General features: G+C 33.6%; 2 protein-coding genes across 2 annotated transcripts; both read right to left on the reverse strand.

Moving 5' to 3' along the window:
* Window positions 1-883: 883 nt before the first annotated feature.
* Window positions 884-9534, reverse strand: LOC145594624 (glycosyltransferase BC10-like). The gene is made up of 11 exons (XM_081650952.1): window positions 9314-9534; window positions 7652-8133; window positions 5982-6080; window positions 5033-5133; window positions 4846-4917; window positions 4116-4206; window positions 2856-2936; window positions 1929-1991; window positions 1720-1842; window positions 1599-1637; window positions 884-1474 (listed from the first exon to the last, which is right to left on the reverse strand). The coding sequence occupies exons 2-11, from the start codon at window positions 8030-8032 to the stop codon at window positions 1346-1348; spliced, it is 1179 nt and encodes a 392-aa protein (XP_081507078.1). The 5' UTR covers window positions 8033-8133; window positions 9314-9534; the 3' UTR covers window positions 884-1345.
* Window positions 9535-15888: 6354 nt separating this feature from the next.
* On the reverse strand, window positions 15889-20874 carry LOC145595815 (DNA-directed RNA polymerases IV and V subunit 2-like). The gene is made up of 7 exons (XM_081652241.1): window positions 20365-20874; window positions 20057-20269; window positions 19043-19923; window positions 18449-18743; window positions 17110-18057; window positions 16593-16864; window positions 15889-16390 (listed from the first exon to the last, which is right to left on the reverse strand). The coding sequence occupies exons 1-7, from the start codon at window positions 20872-20874 to the stop codon at window positions 15889-15891; spliced, it is 3621 nt and encodes a 1206-aa protein (XP_081508367.1).
* Window positions 20875-26568: the final 5694 nt, after the last annotated feature.

The raw sequence follows: 26568 nt of genomic DNA on the forward strand, positions 1-26568 counted from the left end.
CGAGCTAGTCGAAAGTAGACACAATACAAGGGGCCTTTACAAATTGTTTCTTGATTATCATGCTTGCAAGCATAAATCGAGTTCCAAAGCTATAGAAGTATGTGGTTGGGCTATGTAAACAACATTTTGGGCATTTACAATAGACAAATGGCTGACACCAATTATAGGTCATGCGTGGGGAAGCATGACCTTAAACACCAACCATGATGTTAGTTGCGTGTAATAGCAACTTGCCTAAGATTTTATGACAATTGAAGCCATATAATGTGGTAAGTTTTATAGTTGACGACGTTATGAGTTATGGTACATTTCAACCATTTTTTTGGTGGGATTTTAGAGAGCCAAAGGCGGCGATGAGAATTGATCCCAATATCTCCTGAAAGTGGAAGGAAAGCTCTTACCATCTAAGCTGTCCCTCACTCTTTGTTCCTTTCTCATGTTATAGGGAGGGCAATATTTTAACCATTCAATTGCTAAATAAAGTCCCTTTGCCATTGGCCAACAAAATAATACTACTCTATAAATAAATAAATAAATAATGTCATAAAATTTCAAGGCATTTTCGATCATTTTTTTTTTACACCTCATCATTATAATAGGAACATTTTTCCTTGTCAAGTAATACTTGAGCTAGAATTGTTCCAAAATTATTGCATGCTTATTTAACAGAATTTTTCATAATACTCTGGTCACATTAAGTACAAGTTGCTGTTTAACTTGATGGAGTACAATTCTCCACCTATATATGTATCTGTTGATCACTTCCATGCGTCATTTTTAGCTAATCCATTATTTGGTGATTTTTTTTTTTTTTTTTTTTTTTTTTACTTTTTCTCGAGATACAGTAATCATATTGGCTTTAACTAATTCTACATAACAAATCTCTCTAACTTATATTTCATTACCAAAAGCAAAAGCTCACAGCACTAAAATACAAGGTTCAATAATACTACACCCCAAACAAAGAGGGACTAAATATACTAGGAGTATCTACTCGCTTAAAAACAAGCCTAATCGAGTATCTGCAACCCAAAATTTTACGGTTATAAATGACCAAACAAGAAGAGCTCTAAGGAGAGGCAGAAGGGACTGCACATAGTTGGCCTACAAAGCAGGAACCATTGGAAGAAATCAAGCCCTCATCTCCTTGCCCTCATGTCAAGCAATGCTGTATTGCTGATAGCTTAGCCGATCACCGAACATTTCTGAACATTGCAATGGTTGTGTGCAGTAAATTCATCCAAGGATACTCCATGTTTAAACCTCGCTGCATCCTATTGTTTATATATACCAAAAAATACGAGGTCAACCATATCAATCGACCATAAAGAATGAAGTTCTCCCACTATACCACCGTATAATTGGAGAAAAGAGTAATCAACTTTTCTAATGTCTCAGGATAAAATTTCCGAGCAAATAGATAGCAAGGCCGCTTCTGTCCATTCCACAAGCATGGTGTTATTGTCACTGGATTCTGTAACACAAAAAACTTTATTTATCAAGTGGTTCAAGTCTAAGGTACATTGTCAGCCAAAAACTACCATGCATGTTCAAGTCTTCTCTCAAGAATTTAGTGGTAGAGTAAAAATAATTTATACCTTCTCATCACTTGTCAGATGCGCACACTGATCAAGAAACTGCATCATGCCAAAAAAAGTTAGCAAATTACTCATTATCAATGACTGCAAAAGCAAAAGTCAAACTGTACAGAAATCATACTGTCATATTTCTTAGAAGCTCATATGTGATGTCTTCGGCTCTAAAGGACCTGGGATGCCACTTTCTCTCAGACCAATCAACATATGTCACTGACCAATTAGCTATTCCTCCAGGATCAGTCATCTGAACATATATATAAACAAAAATTCAGGAACATACAGAACAAGGTAATCTACCAGACGGAAAATTTATATGAGTAGACTACTGACATGGAAGAAAGTTGGCAAATAGTGCTCATCAGCATAGCAGTTCTTCCCGTGCTCCATTCCTGGCTGTGGAAGTAAAAAGAAAAAACCTACTTCAACATAATCCAAAATGTTAACAATCTAGCAGCAGAGAAACACTAAAAAACTTCACTAGTTGTGACACTATGCCATATCCAAAGTCTAAGCACCAAATTATTGGCATAAAGGTGAATTTAAAAAAGACAATAACTTCATTCTTCAGTAACAATCATATGTATTGCACAAAAGATGAACAGATTCCAGGAGAGGATCGGTCAATCGGAACACTCAAAGTTCAATCCACGTCAGGTTCACTTTCCAAACTTTGCTCAATTCCACCAGTATGCGCAAGCTTTGGAAATACTGGAACCTCACATAGTAAAGGATTTTGTACTCAAAACAACTTAGAGTTAGCTAGCATGTCACTCAAGAGTAAACTTGCACAACCTTGTTACAATACTGAATGGAGAGAGTGAGTAAAATATAAACAACCCTGTGCTCGGACTCAGGTATTGTGAGCAGACACTGGTACAAGTCTTAAGTGTCACACTTTAATTAAAAAGAGGTATCAAAAGATCATACCCAAGTCCAAGGGTTAAGGAGGGTACTTGAGGTAAAATGAAAAGTCCTAGAAACACAGGCCAAACCTTTTCAAAGTGTTGGTTACTGTTGACCCTTATTCCAAGATGCTACAGTTGGCTGTAACTTCAAATGAAGTGCAGGCAGGATAAGGTTATGTACATCAGAAGAAAACTATGTAACCTTCAAGCCAAATGCATATGAAGGGATGCAATAGCAATTCAAAGAACAATACTCTAAAGAATAGAAATCATCATTGCAAGACACTGCCCCTGTAAGAAAGCAGAAATCTTACATAGAATCAAAACAAATACAATAAATTGTAAAGTTTACCCTGCAATATAGCTTGAATTTTCTGTAGTATAGGCTGTCAGCCATAACAATTAGGGCATGCTGGCGTTTCATGGTGAACCACTGAAAAAGTAATTTATAAAAGTTAAATTTTATCTCTCAATCACAGGGAAAAATAACATGTCAGAGAAAATTAAAAGTAGCAAACAAGAGAAGCATGAAGACAAAGATCTACAGTTACGAACGGATCCCTCTCTCTCTCTCTCTATCTCTCTCCCCTTCACACACACACACACACACAATGACCAGCAGATTCAGATATAAAGGTGCAAACAGAGAGACTGCGAGAACCGTAAATAAAGGATAGAGATGCTCAAAAAAGTACTAAGCCCAAAGTTTCCTTAATACGACTGTAAAACAGAGGGAAAAAAAACTAGTTTGTCTTCGAGGATTGAGTGACTTTTACTCAAAAAGCATTCCCTAAGTACATCAACTCATGGAAAACCTACTCAAATCTCCTTTTTTTTTTTTTTTTTTTTTTTTTTTTTGTCTGAAATCAAGGATGATTAAACTTACCCTAATCAGGAAAAGTGAAGTTGGCAGAAGCCGCAACATGAAATTGACAAGACAAGGAGGCCTGAATACAAGTTTTCTACAAGAAAATTTATCATCTTGAAGGCCACAACTTTTCTTCTCTAATTTCTATATTCTAACATGCATGACTTTACCAGTACTTTCAAGATAGGCAACGGTTGACTATGATTATTGAACAGAATATATGCTTCTATAGAGGACCTATACAGCACATAAAATCAGAAGGAAAGCTCAGAAATACACAAAAGGTCCAAATTAGTTTTCCTATCAGAATAATTTCGATTTTCAGTATTTAACACACTAATTTAATGCAAGTGCATAGTGCAGAAAACAAAGAAATAAATAACCTTCCAAAAGAATTGCTAGTGGGATAATTTGAAATGGAAACTAAATTCTCTTCAGCGAGTTTACACATTGAGTTACAAATGAGAACTTTGGTTAAAGAACCTCAAAAATAAGAATCCTTAGTATTAACCATAATTTAAACAAGGGGATAAAGGATACAAATGAGATAGAAAAATACACACAGAAATCCTTCATTCTTTTTACTATTTTTGGTTAGAAAAGACACATAAGTTATCACACATTCAAACTCAATCTGACTAAATTCTGACAAGCATGGTGGCATAATTCTTAACAAAGGGAGATCAACTGTGAAACATATGGCAGTCCAATAGTCACATAAGCTAGATTTGAGTTAATTAATACCTGTGATCCCTTCCGGAAGTCATCCTTTTCAATCTCAGGCAACATGTGCTCAGAATATCTTCCAGTACCATGTGGTCCTAGATCAAGAAAACTGAAAAGAGAAAATCAGGGCTGATTAGCTTTGTCTCAACAAAATAAGGGTACAAATATATCAGAAAAAGAAGTGTAAAATCAACATCAATAAACATATATTGATGTTCATTTTCAAGGCCATATACAGATATTGGATTCATCAAGCAAACTTGAAAAAAAAAATAATATAAAAAAAAAAAAACAGTAAAATATGATTGCTTAATTAGACAAAGAAGCAGTATCAGCTCTAAACAACATAGTTGTACTACAGAAATATGAAATGTTCTAGTGACAAACAATGATAAATGAAAAGCAGATATGTTAGATTCAATTGATTTTAATGCTGAACTTTGGAAATAACACTCAAATTCAACACCTACGTTACTCAAACTCTTCATTTAACCTCAAACACCCATGAGTTGGATGCTTGACACTTCATTTCAATTTTAACCATGTCCAGACTTCAAAGGATGGATAAGTTGACACTTAAACATGTAGCTTCCATAAACTAGCAGCCAGGTCTGAGTTTCATAGATATTAGTGGAAGCTATACAACATCCAATTCCCATGATTATACAAGAATTTAGAAACCATGTGGTGTTTGAGAACAATTAAGGCACTAAGTCACAATATTATCGTTGCAGAATTAGCTTCTTACCAGTCAAGAAAGCTGACATTTGTGAACATGAGATAGTTGTAGATATAATCAAAATTATGAAGCGGTATACAGCTGCAAAGACCAAAAAAAAAATGTTATCATGATGACATTTGATATTGAGCTTATCTTCCAAGTCCAAACAATATGTACCAGGGTACAGCAAAAGCAATTAATCAAAAGTACCTACCTGTCTGACAGTAATACAAAGTGCTGGTTATCAGGATCTTTAAGAGCATGAGCAAGTAGTCTCCTTTCGGCATCAACCATTGAGATTTTACCCCAGACTACCTGTGAAAATTTTGACAGAGGTATATATCAGAATATTATTTAATTACCAAACGATGTCAAATTACATGCAAAATAAAAAAAAAAAAAAAAGGGTAATTTCTCATCAAAACAAAAAAAAAAAAAAAAAAAAAAGTTCAAAACCTGCAATATGTCTTATGTTCAGGGTAGTTTTACCTAATTCGTGGTATAAGTGTGGGTATGGGAACACGATTTGCTACCTAGTAGGCTTGTATGTTATATTAGTCCACAAATGAACCACTAAATAGTACCAATTCACATTTCTCAGATCACAGTTCACATGGAGGATTTGTGAATTAATCATAGGTATAGGTCTTCAAGAGATTTAGCATTAGAAAGCAGCCAATTAAATTTTACTAACACTATACATTGAATAGTCACAAAAAATACAGACAACAAATAATAGTTGAAATATTGGATATGCAACTTATGCTGGAAACACAATAAAAGAATATTGAGCTGCATAATACTGGTAGAACATTATAAATAAGCTTCCTTAATACAGAGAATGACAAAGAATAGACCAAGAGATTTTTCTTTCATTTCCTTGTCCAAACAACTATTAATGTTTTAGAGTAACTCTAGCGGAAATTTCAAAACAAATACCACTTCAAGATTTGTTCTTATGCTGCAACAGAAGAATATTAATTTGATAATAGTCCATTGGCTGCTATTAACAGCCAAATAAATAATATGACCATGACTTTTTTTTTTTCCCATCCACATGCTTTTTTTTGTCTTTAAAAGTAATCATGTTACAATGTTCACTGATAATACAAGAAAATATATGAGGTAAGACTCAGCAATTAACAGCAAAGTAACAAATTTACCGAGTCACTGCGTATGTCACGACCAAGAAAGTAACGGCTAACATGCACTGGTTTTTCTCTTGATGCATGTACAAATACAGAAAATCTGCCTTCATGACCCTGAGGACCAAAAAAACATGTTATATCATTTATATGATGATTAGAGTAAAGACGGGTCAGTGAGTCCGAAATTATACAAATGCCAGTCTTTTTAGTATCTAAAATCAACGTGACAAAAGTGAAGGACAATAAAGTGTTAAATCTAGAGCAATGCTATTAACTCTGTAAGCCCATGTATTGGTAGAATTCAAAATTCAACTCCAAAAACCATAGTAACCCTAATATGCTAGTGTAAAATTAGGATAGCTGGCAAGGCTATGGTATTCGGACATTCCCAATCAAAGAAATAGGCCTTATTCTAAAAATTTCATGCCAATATGTAGACATGTTTTATTATATGACCACATAAGAGAATCAAATTCCGAATAAGCAATCATAGAAAATATAAAAACTACAACGTAAAACATACGTGCAAATAATACTTTGATTTGAAAGCAATATGATGACTCAATCCAAAAGCATTGAATTCCTCAAATCCAAATTCGAGCTGTTCAAGCCTTTTGGAGCAAGTAGACGAGCTCAAGCACGGTTTACTCATATCAGACAAGTGACAGAAGAGTTTCAGTCCCAAACTCCCAATCATCTCACATACAAGTCTTCCTAACTAAGACACTTGTACATTGCTGGTCCAATGAACATGTGTGTAAAGGGTGTTTGATGTGTGGTATTTATGCCATATGTCCCCAAGAAGGAAAGCAAACATAAAGCATAAAGCCTAAATACCAGTAGGAAAAAGTAACAGTTTTAGCAATCACCTAAACCCAAGTTGATTGTGAATTTAGAGGACATTACATATGTGGCATCTATGCTGCCAGCGCTCTTCTGTTTACTTTACTCTTTCAATCACTCCTTAATACACATTGGCCAGAATACCTGAAAATTATTATGTGCACCGTACAAGCACAATTACAAATACCAGTGTACTAAGTCTCAGGCTCTTACATCTTCACCCCATATATTCTACAACAGAAATGTCCTAAATAATTAATCTCCAAAAGTCAATCAACCCCTCCCAGCCTCCAAAATACAAGTCAAAGAATGAGGGGAGCAAAATCTTCGCGGACCTTTTAGCCCTTGGGAGGATAACATCTCCATACAAGTGAACAGAGAGATATACAATACTTACTCTGTTCACTTATAGTTGCACCGTTTCTCTTTTGAGGGTCAAACTTCAATTTTATATTATTTTAACCGTAAATTCTCATTTAAATAGTCACGTGATATCTTTTAAGTTTCATCTCAATGTATATTTTCACAGGTAAATCCACCCACGGAATCAATAATACAAATATTAAATTTTTATAATTCTTACTAATGTACAATTAAAGATATTTATGGTCAAACAGTTGCATTGGAGACCATGATGATGCATCCATTGCACAAGGTTAGATTAGAAACATCAACTCCTCACATGAGTAAGAAAATAAGGACAATGTAAACAAAAATGCTTCAATGCAGTGTCAAGACACACAACCCAGAAAAACAATCTCATTCAGATGAAAGCCAAGAGAAACAAGACATAAACCAAATAATGACAGAAAACTAAGGAAAGAAGGGATATGAGCAGTTACCTGGAAGAACTTATCCCAGAGTCTTTCAAAAGGTAGGGTACCTGGGGTCAGAAACATAAAGGCAATTTTTGGGTTTTTAGATTCAACATGAGGTGTTTTTAAGACTTCTCTAACTACAACACGGCTATAAATTTCATCATCGGTCAGCTCCCTAGTAGGAGTGGATTCTTCTTCAGCATAAATTAGACAGCCACTAGAGGAAAAGAAACTGCAGGAGGCAGAATTTCGGAGCGGATAGACATAGGCAGCAATGAGAAAAAGACACACCATAGAGACCAGTATTATAATCCATACTGGCCTCTTCATATGTGGCCGCTGACGCGACCCAGGCATAGTCACCAGGTCTCTTACACGTAACTGCCATGCACGAGATGTCTTCATTTAGAAACCTGGCATTATCTTGGAATTGCACATCATTCACAATTCAAATCCCACATAACAATAGTCTTGATTGGCTCAAATGGTATCCTAACCAGATTGCCCTGCATTGAAAGACATAATTCACAAATTAAGACAAGTAATCACTTGGTTTCCAAGAATAAAATCAAAAGCAGTCTTTTCTATTGATGTATTCACTTCCATGCCATACTAAACATTCAAAAATGTAAAAAAGCTTCTAATTGGTGGGCATAGAGCTTTTGTTATCACTTATCAGGTGGCTGACAAGAAATTTCACACCGGCTCAAAATCCTTTAAGCACTCAGGGCAACGATGCCTAAACATGAAATTTATTGACAATTAAGTAACAAACTACACATATATCATATCTTGATATTTGTTGTAGACCACAAAACTCAGGGCAAAAAAAAAGTTACTCGTAATTACCTAAAAACAGCGTCCCATTAATCATAGGCCACCAGAAATAATTCCCTACAAAACTTAGCAAATTTTCAACTCAGTTTCATCTAAATAACCCCAGTGGCTACGATTAAATAATTATGTTCTGTAACGCCTTTTACGGAATGAAACAGTGAATCAAGCAAGGCTCGAAACAAGAACCATTACAGGAATAAACAAACCCAGTTTTCTAATTGCATTTTTCCAAATAACCAATGCAAATACATCTACATCCCAATTGCTAAAATACTCAATTTAAATATACACGCAGAATGAGACGACAATCCAAGGGCTTCAGACTGCCAAAATCCAAAAGCTCATAATACACCATGTAAATTACAACTGACAAATCCAATAATTACAACTAAAAATGAGTTTATTTCAAGATACACACTAATTTGAACAAAAATGACGCAAGAGAATAATATCCAGTAATTTAGGTTTTGTGTCACATCAAATTATACAATACCATCATAAAATATAATGTAATCAAGTCAAGAAAAATTCAAATTAATTCCAAGAACAAGAGGAAACCAAACGTCAAAAAGTGCTATTTTTTAAACTGAAACAATCAACCACCAAATTAAAATAATCAACAAAACTTCACAATTCAATTCAAAAACAATCAAATTCACACAAATTTCACATACATATTACAGCATTACTACACATTCCCCTAATTTTTCCAAAATCAACGTAATTTCTCATCAATCATTTCCGAAAAAACAACAAAACAAAAAAAACCTAATTCTTTCAGTACAATCAATCATCAAACAAATCAACAAAATCAAAATTCGACAAAAAAATGAAGAATAAATGTAGTACCTGATTAAGTGCGGATTAGCTGAAGAATAAAATGCAAGAATCAATCCAAAAAGAGGAGAGAGAAAATTGGTTCTCGTACGATCTACGAAATCGAAGACGATGAATCGATGATGATGAGAAAAAAGGAAGAGCGATAACACTGATCTAATGATAAAAATGACGAATTTATATGTTCGTATAATAGTAAGTTTTAATTCATATATTATGTCTTAATTATTTGTATTCTATTTTTATTTTTATACATTATATTATACTGATACCCTAATTAATACTGTATTAATATTCTTTTTTTGGAAGTTGTATATTTTAAGGTTTGATTTTGTGATTATTTTATAAAAATGGTTTTGTTTTTTGATTGGGTAGTCCAAGAAAAAACTTGAGTAAAATAAGGAAGGAATTTATATAATAATGTTTTTTTTGAAAGTTTATAAAGTATTGTAAAGTTTGAACAAGTGGACTGTTGGGAAGATAATGTGCATTTTTTATTTTATTTTTAGGTATTGTTTAAAAAAGGGTTTAATGGTCTAAACTCTATTTAAGTTGTATTAGACTTTTAAAATGTCACTTTATTGCAGTATTAGACATTTTGACTGTTGTTAGGGGATGCTGATTTTTTTCATGGTGTTCAGATGTGTTTGTTTACCTACACAAACCTATGTGAATTGAACTTATTACATCTAATCTAAATGAATTTATTCACTCGTTAATTTGTTATTATGTTTTAATTTTACGCCCGATTGAATTCGATCAATCGTAATTAGATCTCATTAGCCTTAAAAATTACTCGTATTTTGTATGCTGACAAGAATGCATCATTTATCCTATCCATAGTATCTTGACAAAAAAATCAATTTAGAGGATGGTGATTAAAATAAATGATTCTCAAGTTTAAAGTTCAAAGACATATTAATCGTATTTATGCAATAGATATCAATCAATCAATAATCAATAATATATACTAAAAGACACACCAGCCATGACACGTATCATCTCCTGGTGTGTCCATAGTATATTTTATTTATTTTTTTAAAAAATAAAAATTTATTTAAAGAAACAAATAATATGACAAAGATACAATAATGAAAAAGATATGAATATATATTCCCACCATCAATTATCTCACAAAATTTAGGTAACAATAATAATCACCAAGAAAATATTCACTAAATATACCATGATTATCCTAACATATATACAGTGATATATAATTATGCAATTTTTCCCTTAAAAAAAATAAGGAAAATTTAATTTTAAATTTGCAGAATTAAGAAGGATACCCTTCAAAAGACTTAACAAAGATTAAAATAATAATAATAATAATAATAATAGTAATAGTAATAATTTTAATAATAATAATAATATATAATAAAAGGTCAATAGACACACTAGCAATGACACATGTCAATTTCTGGTGTGTCCTTAGTATATTATTTTTTAATAATTAATTACTACGAAGTATAGTTTATTTAAAGAATTCTTCTATAAAGAATTCTTCGTCCTCTGTAAAGAATTCTTCTATCTCACGAGGATTCTATAGAGGGCGCATTTGGTATTTGGATATTATTTGTATCCATAATTTGTCCAACGATGAATGATTGATTATGAGACTGTCTAAATGAAATTGAAATTCTATCTAAACGGTTGTAATAGCTAAAGCTATGCTTTTGGAATGGGGGATAAGAAAAAAATGCATTTTTCTACTGAAATGTTTATGGAGTAAGGGTAAGGAAATTATTTTAAAAAAAGATGTTTGTTTTTGTCAAATATATAAAATGAGCAATAATATTTACCATTCTTATTCAATTTTGTTCAAGATATTTTAAACAATTTTTATATTTTATGCTATAAATAAATTAATTTATCAAAAGAAAATATGGGGTAATTAAAATAACCGTGCATGGCACGGGAACCAATCTAGTTTCTTATAATTAAAAGGTCATGTTTTTTTTTTTGTTTTTTTGTTTTTTTGTTTTTTTTGTTTTTTTTTTTTTTGTGTAATGTCATATAGTATTTTCATGTAAACTACACATACAAATTCTTATCATAATTTTCTTTTTTTAAAAAAAAAAAATTAATTATTCAAACTCCACACTTTTGTATGTCTACTTTTAAGTTTTAAGTAATCAAGTTCTAGTATCTAAGTTACAAAATAATACTCCCTTCGTCCCTTAATTATATGTCATTTTTACTTTATTTATTACTCACATAATAGAGAGAATATGAATATAATTAAGGGACGAAGGGAGTATTCACGAGTACTATATAAAAAAGAGTGTAAGGCCCTATTTGATTCACCTTAATTTTGCTGAACTGAAATTATTTTTACTGAACTGAACTTATTTTTACTGAACTGAACTTAATTTTGCTGAACTAAAATTATTTTTACTGAACTGAAATTATTTTTACTGATTTTCTATTATAATTCTTCTTTAAGAAAACTGAATTTTACTGAACTGAACTTATTTTTACTGAACTAAAATTATTTTTACTGAACTGAAATTAATTTTACTGAAATGAAATTATTTTTACTTAATATTATTTTTCCTTTTTTTAAGGTGAATCAAACGGGGCCTAATAAAATAAATGAGACTTTTATATGAGAGCGGAAGAAGCATCATTATACAAGGAAATAATTGTGACATAATAGGATTGATAGATGTTAGAGATATGATATCGGAAAATATATGTGTATATCAACAAGAAAAGCAACAAAGGGAAAAAAGGATGATGATAATGAGTGATTGAAATAACGTAAATTGAAGGATAAGAAAAGGCAGTATGGTTTGGTGAAGATGCAGATGCTCAAAGTGTAGGAAATAAATCTTGTCAATTTTAAAATCAAAGTAATATAACTTGTTATATTAATTAGTGAATAGAGAAATATATAAGGGAGGAAGCTAGAAGATGATTGTGGTGGCAGTGTGGCACGTATTTATTTATATTTCTTTTTTACAATGATGTAATATCAATTAATTTATTTGATTAAAGTTTTTGGATTTGGTACCGGTACTTAATATACTAAATAAGATTTCTTTTACTATCTCCGTTTTTTATTACGTGCAACAAAAGGGTATTATTTGTGAAACACAAAATATTCCTTTGTTGTACATGATAAGAAACGGAGTAGTATATTAAATTATTGTAGTTTGCGACTCTATTTACGATAATTAGAAAGAAAATGTCAGATAATATAAACTCCTCGATTAGAGTGATTTCCATTGATCAATATTTATAGGGTTACAATGAGAAACCTAATCATATTAGGTAACTATAAGATATGTACAGATATCAAAGATAATTTTATACAAAATATATCCTAAACCTAGGATGAGAATATTCTATGGATATTCTCTATCACACCCCCGCAGTTAGAGCGGGAGAAAATCGGATGCTCAGACTGCATCTGAATCACGCATCGGACGGTAAGGATAGTATGATAACCCATGATCAAAAGAGAAGTAGTAGACATGTGCCGGTGATGACAATGATGAGAAGCAACAGCCACGACCTACGTAGAGTAGAGATAAGCACTGCTAAGCCGGAGGAGAAGGAGAGGAGCCGCACAGACTTGGGCTAAGTTGCAGATCCAAAAAAAGAAGAAGCTAAGGGATCAAACCATCATCGGGTAGAAGACACTAAACTACTTACGGGAAATCACAGTTGAAGAAAAAAACAAATAAGATAGCCTAAATTCTACACCACTTAACCACTAGGAACTGTTTACCTCTAAAAAAAAATTGACCCACACAACAAGATAAATTCCACCAAATTAAAACAAGCTAAGTAGTGGCTGGATTTAGAGAATAAGAAATTCCACCGCATGTACTTGTGATAATTAAAATTGACAATAAATTGAAAAGGTAAGAAAAAGTGTTGTTAGTGCCAAAAATCCAACACTCCCTTTAAGTTATTATAGTGTAGTTGTACAAGGCTCCAGCCAAGTAGAAGACCTCCGTTGGGAAGGGGTCAGGAACAAGACTACAACGTAACTAAGGTGGTGGAGGCCAACAACGACATTGAGAAAAAGAAGACTATCAAAGGGGTGGTTTGTCTCGCGGGTCTGGCTCATCCAAGACTACTATATCAGTCATTGAATACACTATGCAAGATTGCAATTCACTCACAGATTAGGCTAAAGAAGGAGAACTATGAGTGATCTAGATGGTGTATTAGGTGGAGAACCAAGAGGTAGAGGTAGATCATAAAGCTCCTGTGTGTGGTGGAAAGTTGGAGCACAAAAGGGGGTTCCCGGTGATGGTCAACCATCATACTCTATAATTAAAACGCGGAAGCAAAAAAATAAAATGTGTTTTGTGTAATTGTTTGTGAATCCCGCCGGTGGGTTTAATTTTCTAACCCACCGGCAGGGGAAGAGAAAATTTTAGATCTAAACAATCCCAAGATCTAACCTAAACTGTGATACCATGTCAGATAATATAAACTCCTCGATTAGAGTGATTTCCATTGATCAATATTTATAGGGTTACAATGAGAAACCTAATCATATTAGGTAACTATAAGATATGTACAGATATCAAAGATAATCTTATACAAAATATATCCTAAACCTAGGATGAGAATATTCTATGGATATTCTCTATCAGAAAACATGAAAATACTGCCTTACCAGTTTGATTTGGCCACCTTGTGTATTCCTAAACCAATGTGTTTTATCTAATACGAGTATTACCTAATAAAAAAGAATATTATGAGTCAATACTTTTATTTCATTTTTTTTAAATTCTTTTTGGTAGGTAAGGAGAAATCTTTAATGATTGAAACTCCACATAAGTCAACCCGATATGAGTTAGCATGCAATGCTCTTTTTAAGGGGGGTGGGAGCTAAGCAAATTCGTACACTAAAATACTTTTTTTTTTTTTTTTATACCATGAAGTATGACCTTAATATAAAGATGGTTGTTAATCATGCCTCGTTTTGAACTTACGTGTTTTTGGGTTAGTTAGGTAGCTCATGAGCTACATGTAGTGCCAATATTTCATAAAATAGTTGATCCATACATGGCCTAAATTCATGTGCCAGGCTTGGTTTCTCAAGCACAATTTCACTATTGGAAATTATTATCTAAAGTGGCCAGCCGGCCGGCCAAAAAACGACACCCTAATAGCACTTTATGAAAATTGGGGCCATACAAATCCTTAAGGGAAAGGGATTTGCTTGTACTAGTGGTGTTGCGGCGGTCGAATGTTGGTGTAGCGGCCTGTGGTGGTCGATTCACGAAGGTAGAGGCTAGTGAAGCTAAAGGTGGTGCTGTGGGTGGTAGCTAGTGGTATTACGGCGATGGTGTTGCGGCGATGGTGTGGCGGCCGTGTGGTGGTCGGCTGGGGTCGATTAGTGGTCGGCTAGGGTCGATTCGTGAAGGTAAAGGTGGTGTTGTGGGTGATAGTAGAGGTTGCACGGTGGTGATAGGGGGGAGAGAAAGGGGTTGTGGTTGCTAAAATTACAAAATTACCCTTGGTGTGGTGGCTAAATTTACAAAATTAACCTTGATACAAATTTTGTTGATATCTGATATCAATTTTTACTTTCTCTTTTAGGCTCCAGATAAAAGTGGAAAGAAGAATGAACACAAATACGGAGTATTTATATTATAATTTTATGGGTTTTGGGAGCTCAGCTAAATAAAATCACCCTCAATTCCTAAAATAACAAGTAAAAATGTTACTCTCATGCACTCTCCAAGTGACCAAACATTCACAATAACAGAAACCATACGTGTTACTCCGTATTACATGACTATAAAGAGAGGCCTTTTGAAGGATAATCTACATTTCTACCATCATCTAATAAGGGGCAGTTATATTGTTACATGCAGTAGACGCTGGACAAATTTGCTTACACCAAACACTGGCTAAATCCGTTTACAATCCAAATCATGGCAATTGATACCATATACAACATTAGACTAAAAATAACCAAATTAGACCCAAACAATGAACATGTTTCGGCCATAGTCATTTCAACCTGTGACTTAATTAAACCAAATGTATTTTGACGCAACTTGATTATAACCCAATCCAACGCAAAAAGTTCAATTTTACCAATGACAACTTGCAAAAGCTGAAAAGCTTAAAATTATCATTATCACACATTCTAGAGAAATTATAGAGTGTTCGTATTAAATTACAACCAGTCATGCATGAATACATGGTAGAGCAAGCTTAGTTTATTTAATAGGCTAAGATTATAGAGACAAACTAGAGAACAAGCTCATTTACAAATCACACATAAGTGAACAAAGTTAAAAGAGATAAACCATACAACATGTAGCATATTCAAGTTATTAACAGATTGAGAATTGGAATTATATCAAACTAGATGTCAGATTAAAACAATCTTCACGATTCCAAGCATGTTCTGCAGGAAAATTAGGCTAAACTATCCACCTTTTCCTGAAGGATCAAACAGATTCAAAAGCTTAATACCAGATCTTACATAAATACTACGAGTAACAGATCTGTTTACTGTTACTCTGTTAGTCAAGAACAGGTTCAAAAGCATATTACCAGATTTTACAAGATAGCTACTGATATACTGAACGAAAGACTGGTTAGTATCAGCAGAGCTTGGTGTCAAAACGAAGCGAAATACCCATGCTAAAGAGCTCTTGACACAACAGCTTAGCCCCATATGGCACATTCAACTTTACGATTTCTTCACCAGACTCGCAGAACCTGCAGTAAGGCCCTCGGATCTTTTTGCCACCAGGGACTGTCCTTAGGATCACATTAGCAATGTTCTGGCACTTCCTGCAAACATGCATCTGGGACGCGTCACTTAAAGTGAAAAGTCGCTCTTGCAGGTTGGCTGAAGCACCATGGGCGATCAGACATTCCCGTTCCATCTCCCCAAACCTGATACCCCCAAACCGTTTCTTGTCTAGCACTGGCTGCCGGGTCAGTGGATGTACAGGACCTGTATTTCGAAACTTTAATTTGTCTTCAGCCATATGCTCCAGACGCTGATAGAAAGTCGGCCCCATGAATATGAGGGTACGGATCATCTCTCCTGTTGTTCCGTTATAGACCCTTTCATTCCCCCATCTTGAGAATCCAGCCCTACAATCATTGTGATGTGGAAGAATTTAATCAAGCATTTTCTATTCCCTCTCAACCAAAAGCTTAAGCTGATAGTTGAGGCTCAGAAATATGTTTTATACTCTATCACTAACTGTTACGGGAGGGGAGTTAATTTTCAGCAAAAATACAGTAATGCAGACAGAATAACAGGAGGGAATCGAATACGAAAGTATAAACTGACCTGTGAAGCTGCTCCATTATGGATTCAATAGAAGGAGTAGAGAAAGGGGTGGCATATTTCAATGAACCACCACATGCAATGCCCTTACCAAGGGCAGCCTCCAGTAGTTGGCCAGGAGTTTGTCTACTGGGAAATGAATGAGGATTGATTACTATATCAGGCACTATCCCTTGTTTTGTGAACGGAAAATTCTCCTGTGACTCAAGATATCCAATAACACCCTTTTGGCCATGCATCGACGAAAACTTGTCACCAAGACAAGGTGAACGAACCTGCATCAATTGACAGCATGAGACTGACTTATAAATCACAAACAGAAGTGGATATCAAGATGAAATTTAACCAAGATCATACATTTTGTCACATCTATAATGCTTGTAGTTTTGTATGATTAATTACATACATATCACATCACAAAATATGTTCACACATTTATATTTAAACCCACATAATTGATCCAAAGTACATCAATACTTTCTTTCCAAAAAAAAAAAAAAAAAAAGTAGCACACCATTACCTGTCTAAGTGAAACAACTGCAAAGTTCTTCCCATCATCATTTGCTGACAGGACAACTTTCTGCACCATGCCTTTTTCTGTATGCCTTAGCTTGACACTATGATCAGCCCCAGATTCCGCGCACCTGCCAATGATAATATCTCCACTCTGCAAGTTTGCTCCAATGTATGGAAATCCATCATCATCAAGGTTGTCAGCCCGTCCTATTTTGCTCTGTATTTTCCCAAACTTAACAGTATCATTAGACTTCCTCCTATTTTCTGATGACTCCTGGTTGTCAACTTCAGCCTTGTAACTCCTGAAATGCTCGGTCCTAAACATGCCTCGTTCCAGGGAAGCTCGACTCATGACCAAAGAATCTTCTTGATTATAACCAAGATGAACATTTACAGCCACAATGCAATTTTGACCATTGAAAAACTCCGCCTTTGGAAGTATCTGGTTGCGGCCTAATGGATATTCTGGCTTTCCTAGACAGTCAGAAATCACTGAACGGAAGAGAGGTCTTTGAGGGTAGTACATTTGGTGGGACAAGGTATCTACTCTTATATTCGGGTTTGTGCTGGAATATCCAAAGGCTTGTCCAGAATGCTTCTGAGCTTGGTAAAGAACCCTCTTAGCATGATCATGATTTGCAAAGGGGATAATACCACAACTGATTCCCAACAAAAATGACATATCGAGCTCACAGTGAGTGTATTTGACAGCTTCTTTTCCCTGGTCTTCGAAGAGGAACTTAATTCCCCATGCAGCGCGACAATCTTCTTCCTCTTCAGGCCCAATCAATTCAATTATTCCTTTGTCTAGAAGGGTCTCAAAAGAAAATTCATCCCCTTTCAGTAACTTTGTCTTCTTTAAATTTTCAACTACTAAAAGTGGTCGAAGTATTCTTCCAGCATCACAGAATATTCGCACTTCAGAATTTTGAACATCACGTTTGATTTCAACCTACAAGTGCCAACAATATGTTACACAGGAACTTATAATACACAAATACACAAGTGTGGTTAAGATAGTGAAAGGCCATTGTCTAACGAGGCTCAGACTACAGATAAAATGACAACAGCACGATGAATTTAAAAACTAACAGGATATCATAGCATAAACAAATTTGAGAGACAGACAAAGGAGATTCATAGCGTTTAGCAGCATACAAAAAAAGATGTTACAAACCAAGCACCATAAATGTGGGATCATGAATGAATGTAATGAAAAGATATCCGGAAAAAAGCACACACACAGTAGTAACTAGCAGCCATCAGGCACCAACAAATAATAATAACAAACCTGACATATTCAGCTTTACAATCCAGAACAAATGTAGAAAAATGAATAGTACCTGGCTTGAAATACTCTTCTTCCGACGTTTTTGTTTCAACTTCTGAACAAAGGAAAGGGAATCAGCACAAACTCCTACCCAATCGCCATCCACAAAAACCTTTTCCTTTCCACACAGCGAAGTACAAGTGTCGCTCACTAATTTTTCCATCCCACATTTCACCAAAATATCAGGCAGATCCTTCTTACTAATATTGCAACTGACAAGTCCAGTAGCAGCTATGTTCTTCACAAGCCCACAGTTCTCCCCATCCGGTGTAGACAAGAAGCATACTTTTCCCCAGTGAGAAGGGTGTCTGAAATCATAGTTGCAATTTTAATTAGAGTACCCAATGCAATTTAAGTTTGGCCATATTTCGACTTTTCATTCACTGGTTTAAAGTCATTTCAGTCTTAGAATACATTTACAATCAGCAAAATATTCAAACATACCTAATAAAGAGACTGATTTCAGAACATAAGTCAAACTAAACAATTAATTGATCTCCAATCCCAAATAATGAAAAAAATAAAGAGAAATCACTCATTTCAAAATTTGAACATATTAAACCAAATAAGAGATGTATGTGTATAATACAAGATTTGAAATACTTACGGATATCTGGCATCTCCAACCTTCCCTGTGTAAGCAACATGCTGACGAGTTTTCCTCATATCACAAGTACTCTGCAACGGATTAGTTCGCCTGAGATTTGCAGATACACCAGAAACTTTGTTTGATCTCTTGTAAGGATGCGCCCATGCGCCAATGGAAAATGCTCTGTTAAGACCATTGGTGATGATTGATGCATCCAAGTAGTGCTCAATAGCCTGCAGATCACGGTTTCCATACAGGTCTCGCTGCATTCCCTTCACCATTCGCCACTCAGCCTGCTTCATAAGGACCCTAAGTTCCCTCTCTAGAAGCTCAGAAGCACACTCTAGTCTTTTATTCCTGAAATCATCTCTATTATCACACTTTCTCCTGCCTAAAAACGCTTGCAGAAGACACTTCACCATGTATCCAAGAAACCGGGCCTTCTGCTTGGTCCCTGAAAGACTAGGGAAAAGGTTTGCTTCGATAAACTCTGCAGCAGACTCAGAGGGAGGGAATTTAGATTGACTCATTAAATGGTCAATATGCTCCAAAGCTTTGCCACCACGACGGAATCCATCACATTTCTCATCAGCAGCATGAATGGATGCAAAGAGGATGTTACTGATGCGGCCATCATCCGTGCTGCAGTCAATTAATTCCACCACCTCCTTGTCAGATGATACACCAAGGGCAAAAAAGAAAATCCAAATAGGGACTTCTACAAATGCAAAGTACACACTGATAACTTTTTCTCCTCCTCGGATGTTTTCAATTTTCGGATTCTCTACCAATTTGACATGTGCCCTTCTTCTAGTGAGCACAGATCGATAAGCAACCTTCCAAGGTTCACTAGAAATCCAAAGCCTAGTCAAGCAGATCTGTTCTTGAGCAATAAATGTCTGCACTTACCATATCCAACATATATGGTCAAAGCGAAATAAAGAGTTACCATGATCATTCTTTTTAAGAACTAAGACATAAACAATGAATAAAGCCCATGGATAAGATACGAGGAAATGTTTATCAACCTACCTTCTCAGCACCCTTGACTATAAAATAGCCACCATGATCAAATTCGCAATCATCTTTCTCAGCTTGACTCATCCAGCATATATCAGACTTCACCATCACAGGGATCCTTCCAATGATAACATCTGTTGTTTCATCGCTCAATATAGTTCTGTCTATATACTCTGACTTACCAGTTTTAAACTTGTCACTCTTGACCTTCTCTTGAGTATATATCTACGATTCAAAAACCAACCACGAACGAACAAATGAAAACATTACACAACAATGATATACTACCATCATAAATTATTTTAGTGACATCAACAAACCTGAAGGTGAGCCTCAACTTTCAATCTAGCAGAATAAGTCATCTTCTGAAGCCGAGCATGTCGAGGAAGCAACTTAATATAGTCTTTCCCACCATCAGCATGAAACTTCTCTCCAGTCCAAAACATAGGACGCTCAAGCTCGAATTTCCCAAATCTCACCGAAGCATATCTCCATCCACTCTCACTTTTCTTTGAGGGATCATAGCCTGGATTCACAGTTATCTCACCAATGTTATCAAAAACTCTCTTTATACCTTCATGGACAAAACTGTTGTAGGAGTTAATCTGATGACTGATAAGACCGTGCTGCTTGAAGAAAGACGACGAAGCTTTCTTGCAGAAATTCATTAATGAAGCCTCACCAAGGTCTTGCAAGCTCATGTCCATAGTATCACCATCATCATCCGACGAATACATATCCTCATCATCCCAGTTATCCATATCAATATCATCAAATTTATCTTTACCTTTACTACTGGTGCCCAAGCCATCTTTTCCCTCAAGTCCCATCTATTAGGAATGAATCAACATGTATCAGGGAATTTTATTTAAACATATACATGAAAAACATGATGATGCAGCTTTTAAACGAACAATAAAGGCTAAAAACCACAACTGCAAGACTGTAGCCAGTCATGTCATAAGGGATGTGACAAAGTTTTACACTGGCTCGTACAATAAAATTTAAATAACTAGATATGGAACAACAAGATTTTAACATTTAAATTGCTACACTTTGCATGTTGTTTGAAGTGAACTCATGTATTAAAGTAACAGATGGCTAAGCATTGGATTAAGAGATAAGTAAAAGTAAGCATCAAATAAAAGAATGGTATTTTGAACTTCTCTTAGATTGTGAATTATAATCACCGTATCTGAATCACTAATCATCATACGCGGCTACACGGGGATGTTTGGTTTAGTAATTTTAGATATAGAAAACGGATTCAATTAAGTATTTTCATTTCTAAATGTTTAGTATGGACTAAAAGTAACAAATACCGGAGGTAACTTTCAAATAAGTAAATGAAACGGAAAAGTTTCAAATAAGCAAGAAAAAGGGAAATGATACTTTATTCTCCCAATTTCTTAGTTACCGCATGAAATTTCACAAACAAAAATAATATTTTGGGACGGAAGGAGTATCAAATATTCAAATTGAGTAGAATGAATCGCCAAAACATAAGAAATAAACATCGTACACAGATAGCAACAATTCCTATTTTAGTTAAGTACAGGACAACTTAATTTTTGTCTAATTTTATTTGTCCAAGCTTAGCCTTGTTTTAAACCTACACTCAATATCTACTTACAACTTTTCAGAGCTACGCAGCATGAACATCTCATGCCAGATGAAATTTTAGATTTTTAACTTATTTTTTCATCTTCATTAAATTGCAAGATGAAATAATTTTTAAAAATTTTCACTTTAAATAAAAATACAAAGAACATATAAATATGACTTTTGACTACCACAATTTTTTTAAAATGACGGTTGAGATTATTTATTTATTTTATTTAAAATTAAAATTATTAATTAGAGTTAAATGAAAAAACAAACTATCACAACCATTTTAAAAAAATAAATTGTAATAGTCAAAACTCATACAACTATATTAGAATTTTTAAAGAACACAATAATGGTTATTTATTATTTGTCGTCTATATTCCTCTGCCATAAAAAAGTTTATAATTGTTTATCAAATTATCAAAAGACAAGATTTTAAGCTTGTTAGTGTACTGCGTACTACGTACATGAAGATTGTGGTTTACAAAAAGTGTGAAACAGTCTTTAGTACTCATATTTAAGTGTTTTTTTTAAAAAAAAAAAAAAAATCCGACATTAAGATTATTTTATAATGCATATAGTACTTGCGGAGAACGAACCCTAAAAAACAGTTTGTTAATTCATCTTATTTTTGCTTGTCTAATCTAATCTGATATGATTTGATTGTTTAATTTACCACACTTTAACCTTAAGGGTATATAATCTATAAAAAAAATGTATTAAATGAGTGTTATTAGATACATAATAATCTGTATTTTATTAAGATCTAATTTTCATTGTAAAATTAAAGATATTTAACTATAAAAACAAGCTGTGATATGATATGATATGAACTTATTTATTCTCATTTAATCTAAACTTATACGTAGTATTTTCTCATTTAACTTAAAACTTTTTATTTTACAAGTAACTTTAAACTTGAAAAATAAGGCGAATAAAACAAAGCCTAACAATCTACTCCAAAAATTCCAAACAAATAACATGCTTTAAAAAAAAAAAATAAAAAAATAAAAAAATAAAAAAAAAACAAAAAAACACCCAACTTGTCCAAAAAAAAGAAAGAAAAAAAAAATTAATCACCCAATGTCACAGATTTCAACATTCAAAGAATTACCCATAAGTAAAAATCCAAAAATGGTGAAATTGAACAAAACCCAAGTCTAAAATACTACGTATATATATGAACTAAAGAGCCAAAGAGGATGAGATAGATGTAACAATACCATGAAAGCTTAAACCCAGAAAATGAGGAGAGAGAAAATCAAAAAGGGTTCTGTAATTCAAAGGGAATTTGATAGAAATTCAGAAAAGAGGAGAGAGATAATAAAGAGAAATGAAGCAGGGAATTGGGTAGCATGTGATGATTTGGAGAAACAGGGAATTTAGCGTCATTTGGGATATTGCCTTTTGGAGAAACAGGGAATTTGTATCATTTGATCAAGTGAAAATTCTGAATTTTTAATGTTGTACTTGGAGTAATAGTTATATAAACATTCAAAGGGAATGTAAGAGACAGTATTAACAGATACAAGTACAATGCATAAAAGATGAAGCTGGTGTGGAGTATTTAATAAGATACAATTATTGCATGAAAGAAGAGAAGTTTCTAAGCCTTCCTTAAATGGATATTAATTGTATTTAAGCTATTCAATTACTATTACTCCCTCCGTTCCCAAATGATAGTCTCTTATGGCCTATTTTTAGTCCCAAATTGATAATCCCATTTGTTTTTTTCAAGTACCATAATTATCAATTTTTTATCAAAATTACCTTTAGGGCCTGTTCATATTTACTAAATTGAGCTGGACTGAACTGAATTGAACTGATTGAAGCTGAACTGAACTGAACTGAACTGATTGGAACTGAACTGAACTGAAATGATTGGAACTGAACTGAGCTGAAATGAATATTTTATGTGAGAGGGAAATTAAGAGCTGAACTGAACTGAACTGAACTGAACTGATTGGAACTGAACTGAGCTGAACTTAACTGAAATGAACTGAAATTAAGTAAATGTGAACAGGCCCTTAATTACAACAATATTTGTGCAAATTTATCTTTCCCATATAAATTTTGTTTTACAATGTACTTTTATTACTTTCTCTCTCTACTATTTTACATACCCAATGTAAATTTATCTTTCCAATGTAATTTTACTACTTTTATTTAAATTTCTTAATTCATGTGATTTTTGCGCATAAGGGACTATCAAAATGGGATGGAGGGAGTAATACGGAGTGTCATATAATCCCTCCGTAGTTCCGTCTCCTTTTTAAACAAATTTCACGTGAATTTAGATTGGAAAAAAAAAATGAAGTAATAAAAGTACATTAAAAAGTTTAATTCATATGGGGCTTGTAAATACTCTCTCCGTCCCCAAATGATAGTCTCTTATGGGTAAATTTTAGTCTAAAAATGTTCACTTATTTGCTTTTTCCAACTACCATTAATATTACTCGTAAATTTTTTACCAAAATTCCCTCCAATTTGCAACAATATTTATGCAAACTTAAAAATTTCATGTACTTCTATTACTTTCTATCTCTATTTTTTTGCATACCCAATATCAACTTAACTTTTAAATGTACATTTACTATTCTTATTTGTGTTTATTAATGCCCATAAGGGACTATCAAAAAGGGGACGGAGGGAGTAATTAGAGAGATAGAGTACTCCCTCCGTCCCAAAAAGAACGACCCATTTGGCCAAAACTCTGTCCCAAAAAGAATGACCTATTTTCATTAAAAACACCCACCAATTTGCCATAATATTTGTGCAAAATTAGCTTCCCCATATTAAAATTTGATTTTCCATGTTATTTTATTACTTTCTCTCTTTATTTTTTTCACAAACCCCATGTAAATTTATCTTTCCAATATATTTTTACTTCTTTTTACTTAACTTCTTTAATACCCGCGTAATCAACCCAAATGGGTCATTCTTTTTGGGACGGAGGGAGTAATAAAACTACATGAAAAAACAAAATTTGTATGGGGAAATTAACTTTGCACAAATATTATTGCAAATTGTATAGTATTATACTCCCTTCGTGCTTTAATAAGTGTTACACTTATCAAATTCAATCGTATTTTAATAAGTGTTACACTTTTTTTTGGCAAAAGACTACATTAAAAAATTATATAATACTCCTCTCATAGTTCCCACCAAAACCTACTACTACTTTTTTTTTATTATATTTTTCCTCTCACATTCATTACTTTTCAATAAACTATCAACTCCACTATCTTTATTTTACGGTAAAGTTTTGGGTGAGACGGACTCACGTGAGTCCACTATCATGTTTTTGGTGTGCGGGCCTCGCAATCGGGTTTAGTTAGCCTGCGTCTTTTTATTGGACTTTTGTTATTGAGCTCGGTCTCACACAAAATCTTTTGTTCTTTTACAATTTTTTAAACACTCCAACTACCCCACTAACTTCTTATTTTATTTAAATCAATTAAATTGCTTAAAATTATGTGCCGGTCAAATTGTAACACTTAAAAAAAACACAAAGGGAGTAATGCAAATGAGAGATGATCATTTTGGGACTAGCTTTTGGCCATTTAAGGTCGAACTTACGAAGTATGCCTACTATTTTAAATCACTTTCGAAGGGTGATAACAATTATTATGCACCGATATTAAGCATGAGAAAGAACATATTTTCAATATTTTCAATTTCCAATATACTTTCATACTTCCTTCGTCCATTTTTTATTGACTCTTTTGGCCAAATTTTTTGGTAAATGATGATCTCATTTGCATTAATATACCCTTTACTTTGCAATAATATTTGTGCAAAGTTTAGCTTTTCCATGTGAATTTTAGCTTTTCTATGTATTTTTATAACTTTCTCTCTCTATTATTATGCAAACCCATGTGAATTTAACTTTCCTATGTAATTTTACTACTACTACCTCCGTCCTCAAAACTTCGACCATTTTGAGTTTATTTCACAGTTTTTAAGAAACTTAAATAAAATGAATTTACATATTGAAAAGATAAATTTACACGGGGTTTGTAAAAAAGTAGAGAAAGTATTAAAAATACATATAAAAAACAAAATATTATACAGGAAGCTAATTTTGCATAAATATTATTGTAAATTGATGAGTATTTTAATGCAAATAGGTCGATCATTTTATGAATAAAATTAGGTCAAAAGGGTCGAAATTTTAGGGACCGGGGGAGTACTTCTTTTCCCTTCTTAATTCTCATAAAATTGCTCAAATGAGTAAATAAAAAAGGGATGGAGTGAGTATATCTATAAGTCACCTGTGAGTTTTAAGCGGGATTTGTAGGGAGTTCGAAGGGAAAAAGAAACTCCAATTTAGTAAAGAGTAATAGATGTATGACAATGTGTTAGGAAGTAGAACTTTTAAAAGGGACTACATTGATGACTAAACATACATGTTTATAAAATTGTCAATTTTAATTGAATTCCATTAACACATGTGAAAATAGTATAGTGCACCCGGGTGCACCATGCGCATGGTGCACCCGGAAAGAACACGAGGCTTATTTTAAAGAACATGAGAAAAAAAAAAAGAACATACGAGTGTTTGAAAAAGAACATGCTAGTATTTGAAAAAGAACATGCATAATAGTGTTCAACAAAAGAACGTGTTTGTGTTTGACAAAGAACATGCCCTACGAAAAGAACATTAGGCATATTTTAAAGAACATGGAATAAAAAGAACATGTTAGTGTTTGAAAAAAGAACAAGCTAGTGTTTGAAAAAAGAACAAGCTAGTGTTCAACAAAAGAACATGTTTGTGTTTGACAAAGAACATGGCCTCCGAAAAGAACATTAGGCATAGCTTAAAGAATACATATGGAATAAAAAGAACATGTTAGTGTTTGAAAAAAGAACAAGCTAGTGTTTGAAAAAGAACATGCTAATATTTGAAAAAGAAC

The sequence above is a fragment of the Chenopodium album genome, chromosome 19 (assembly GCF_948465745.1).
Source record: "Chenopodium album chromosome 19, dcCheAlbu1.1, whole genome shotgun sequence".
NCBI classification, from domain to species: domain Eukaryota; kingdom Viridiplantae; phylum Streptophyta; class Magnoliopsida; order Caryophyllales; family Amaranthaceae; genus Chenopodium; species Chenopodium album.

Coding starts and splice junctions, on each gene's coding strand:
- LOC145595815 (XM_081652241.1), bottom strand. CDS start 20,874: ATGGGACTTGAGGGAAAAGATGGCTTGGGCACCAGTAGTAAAGGTAAA. Junction 20,270..20,364: donor AAGTTGAGGCTCACCTTCAG/GTTTGTTGATGT, acceptor TTTGAATCGTAG/ATATATACTCAAGAGAAGGT. Junction 19,924..20,056: donor TAGTCAAGGGTGCTGAGAAG/GTAGGTTGATAA, acceptor TGGTAAGTGCAG/ACATTTATTGCTCAAGAACA.
- LOC145594624 (XM_081650952.1), bottom strand. CDS start 8,032: ATGAAGACATCTCGTGCATGGCAGTTACGTGTAAGAGACCTGGTGACT. Junction 1,638..1,719: donor AGCTTCTAAGAAATATGACA/GTATGATTTCTG, acceptor GGCATGATGCAG/TTTCTTGATCAGTGTGCGCA. Junction 1,475..1,598: donor ATCTGACAAGTGATGAGAAG/GTATAAATTATT, acceptor TTTGTGTTACAG/AATCCAGTGACAATAACACC.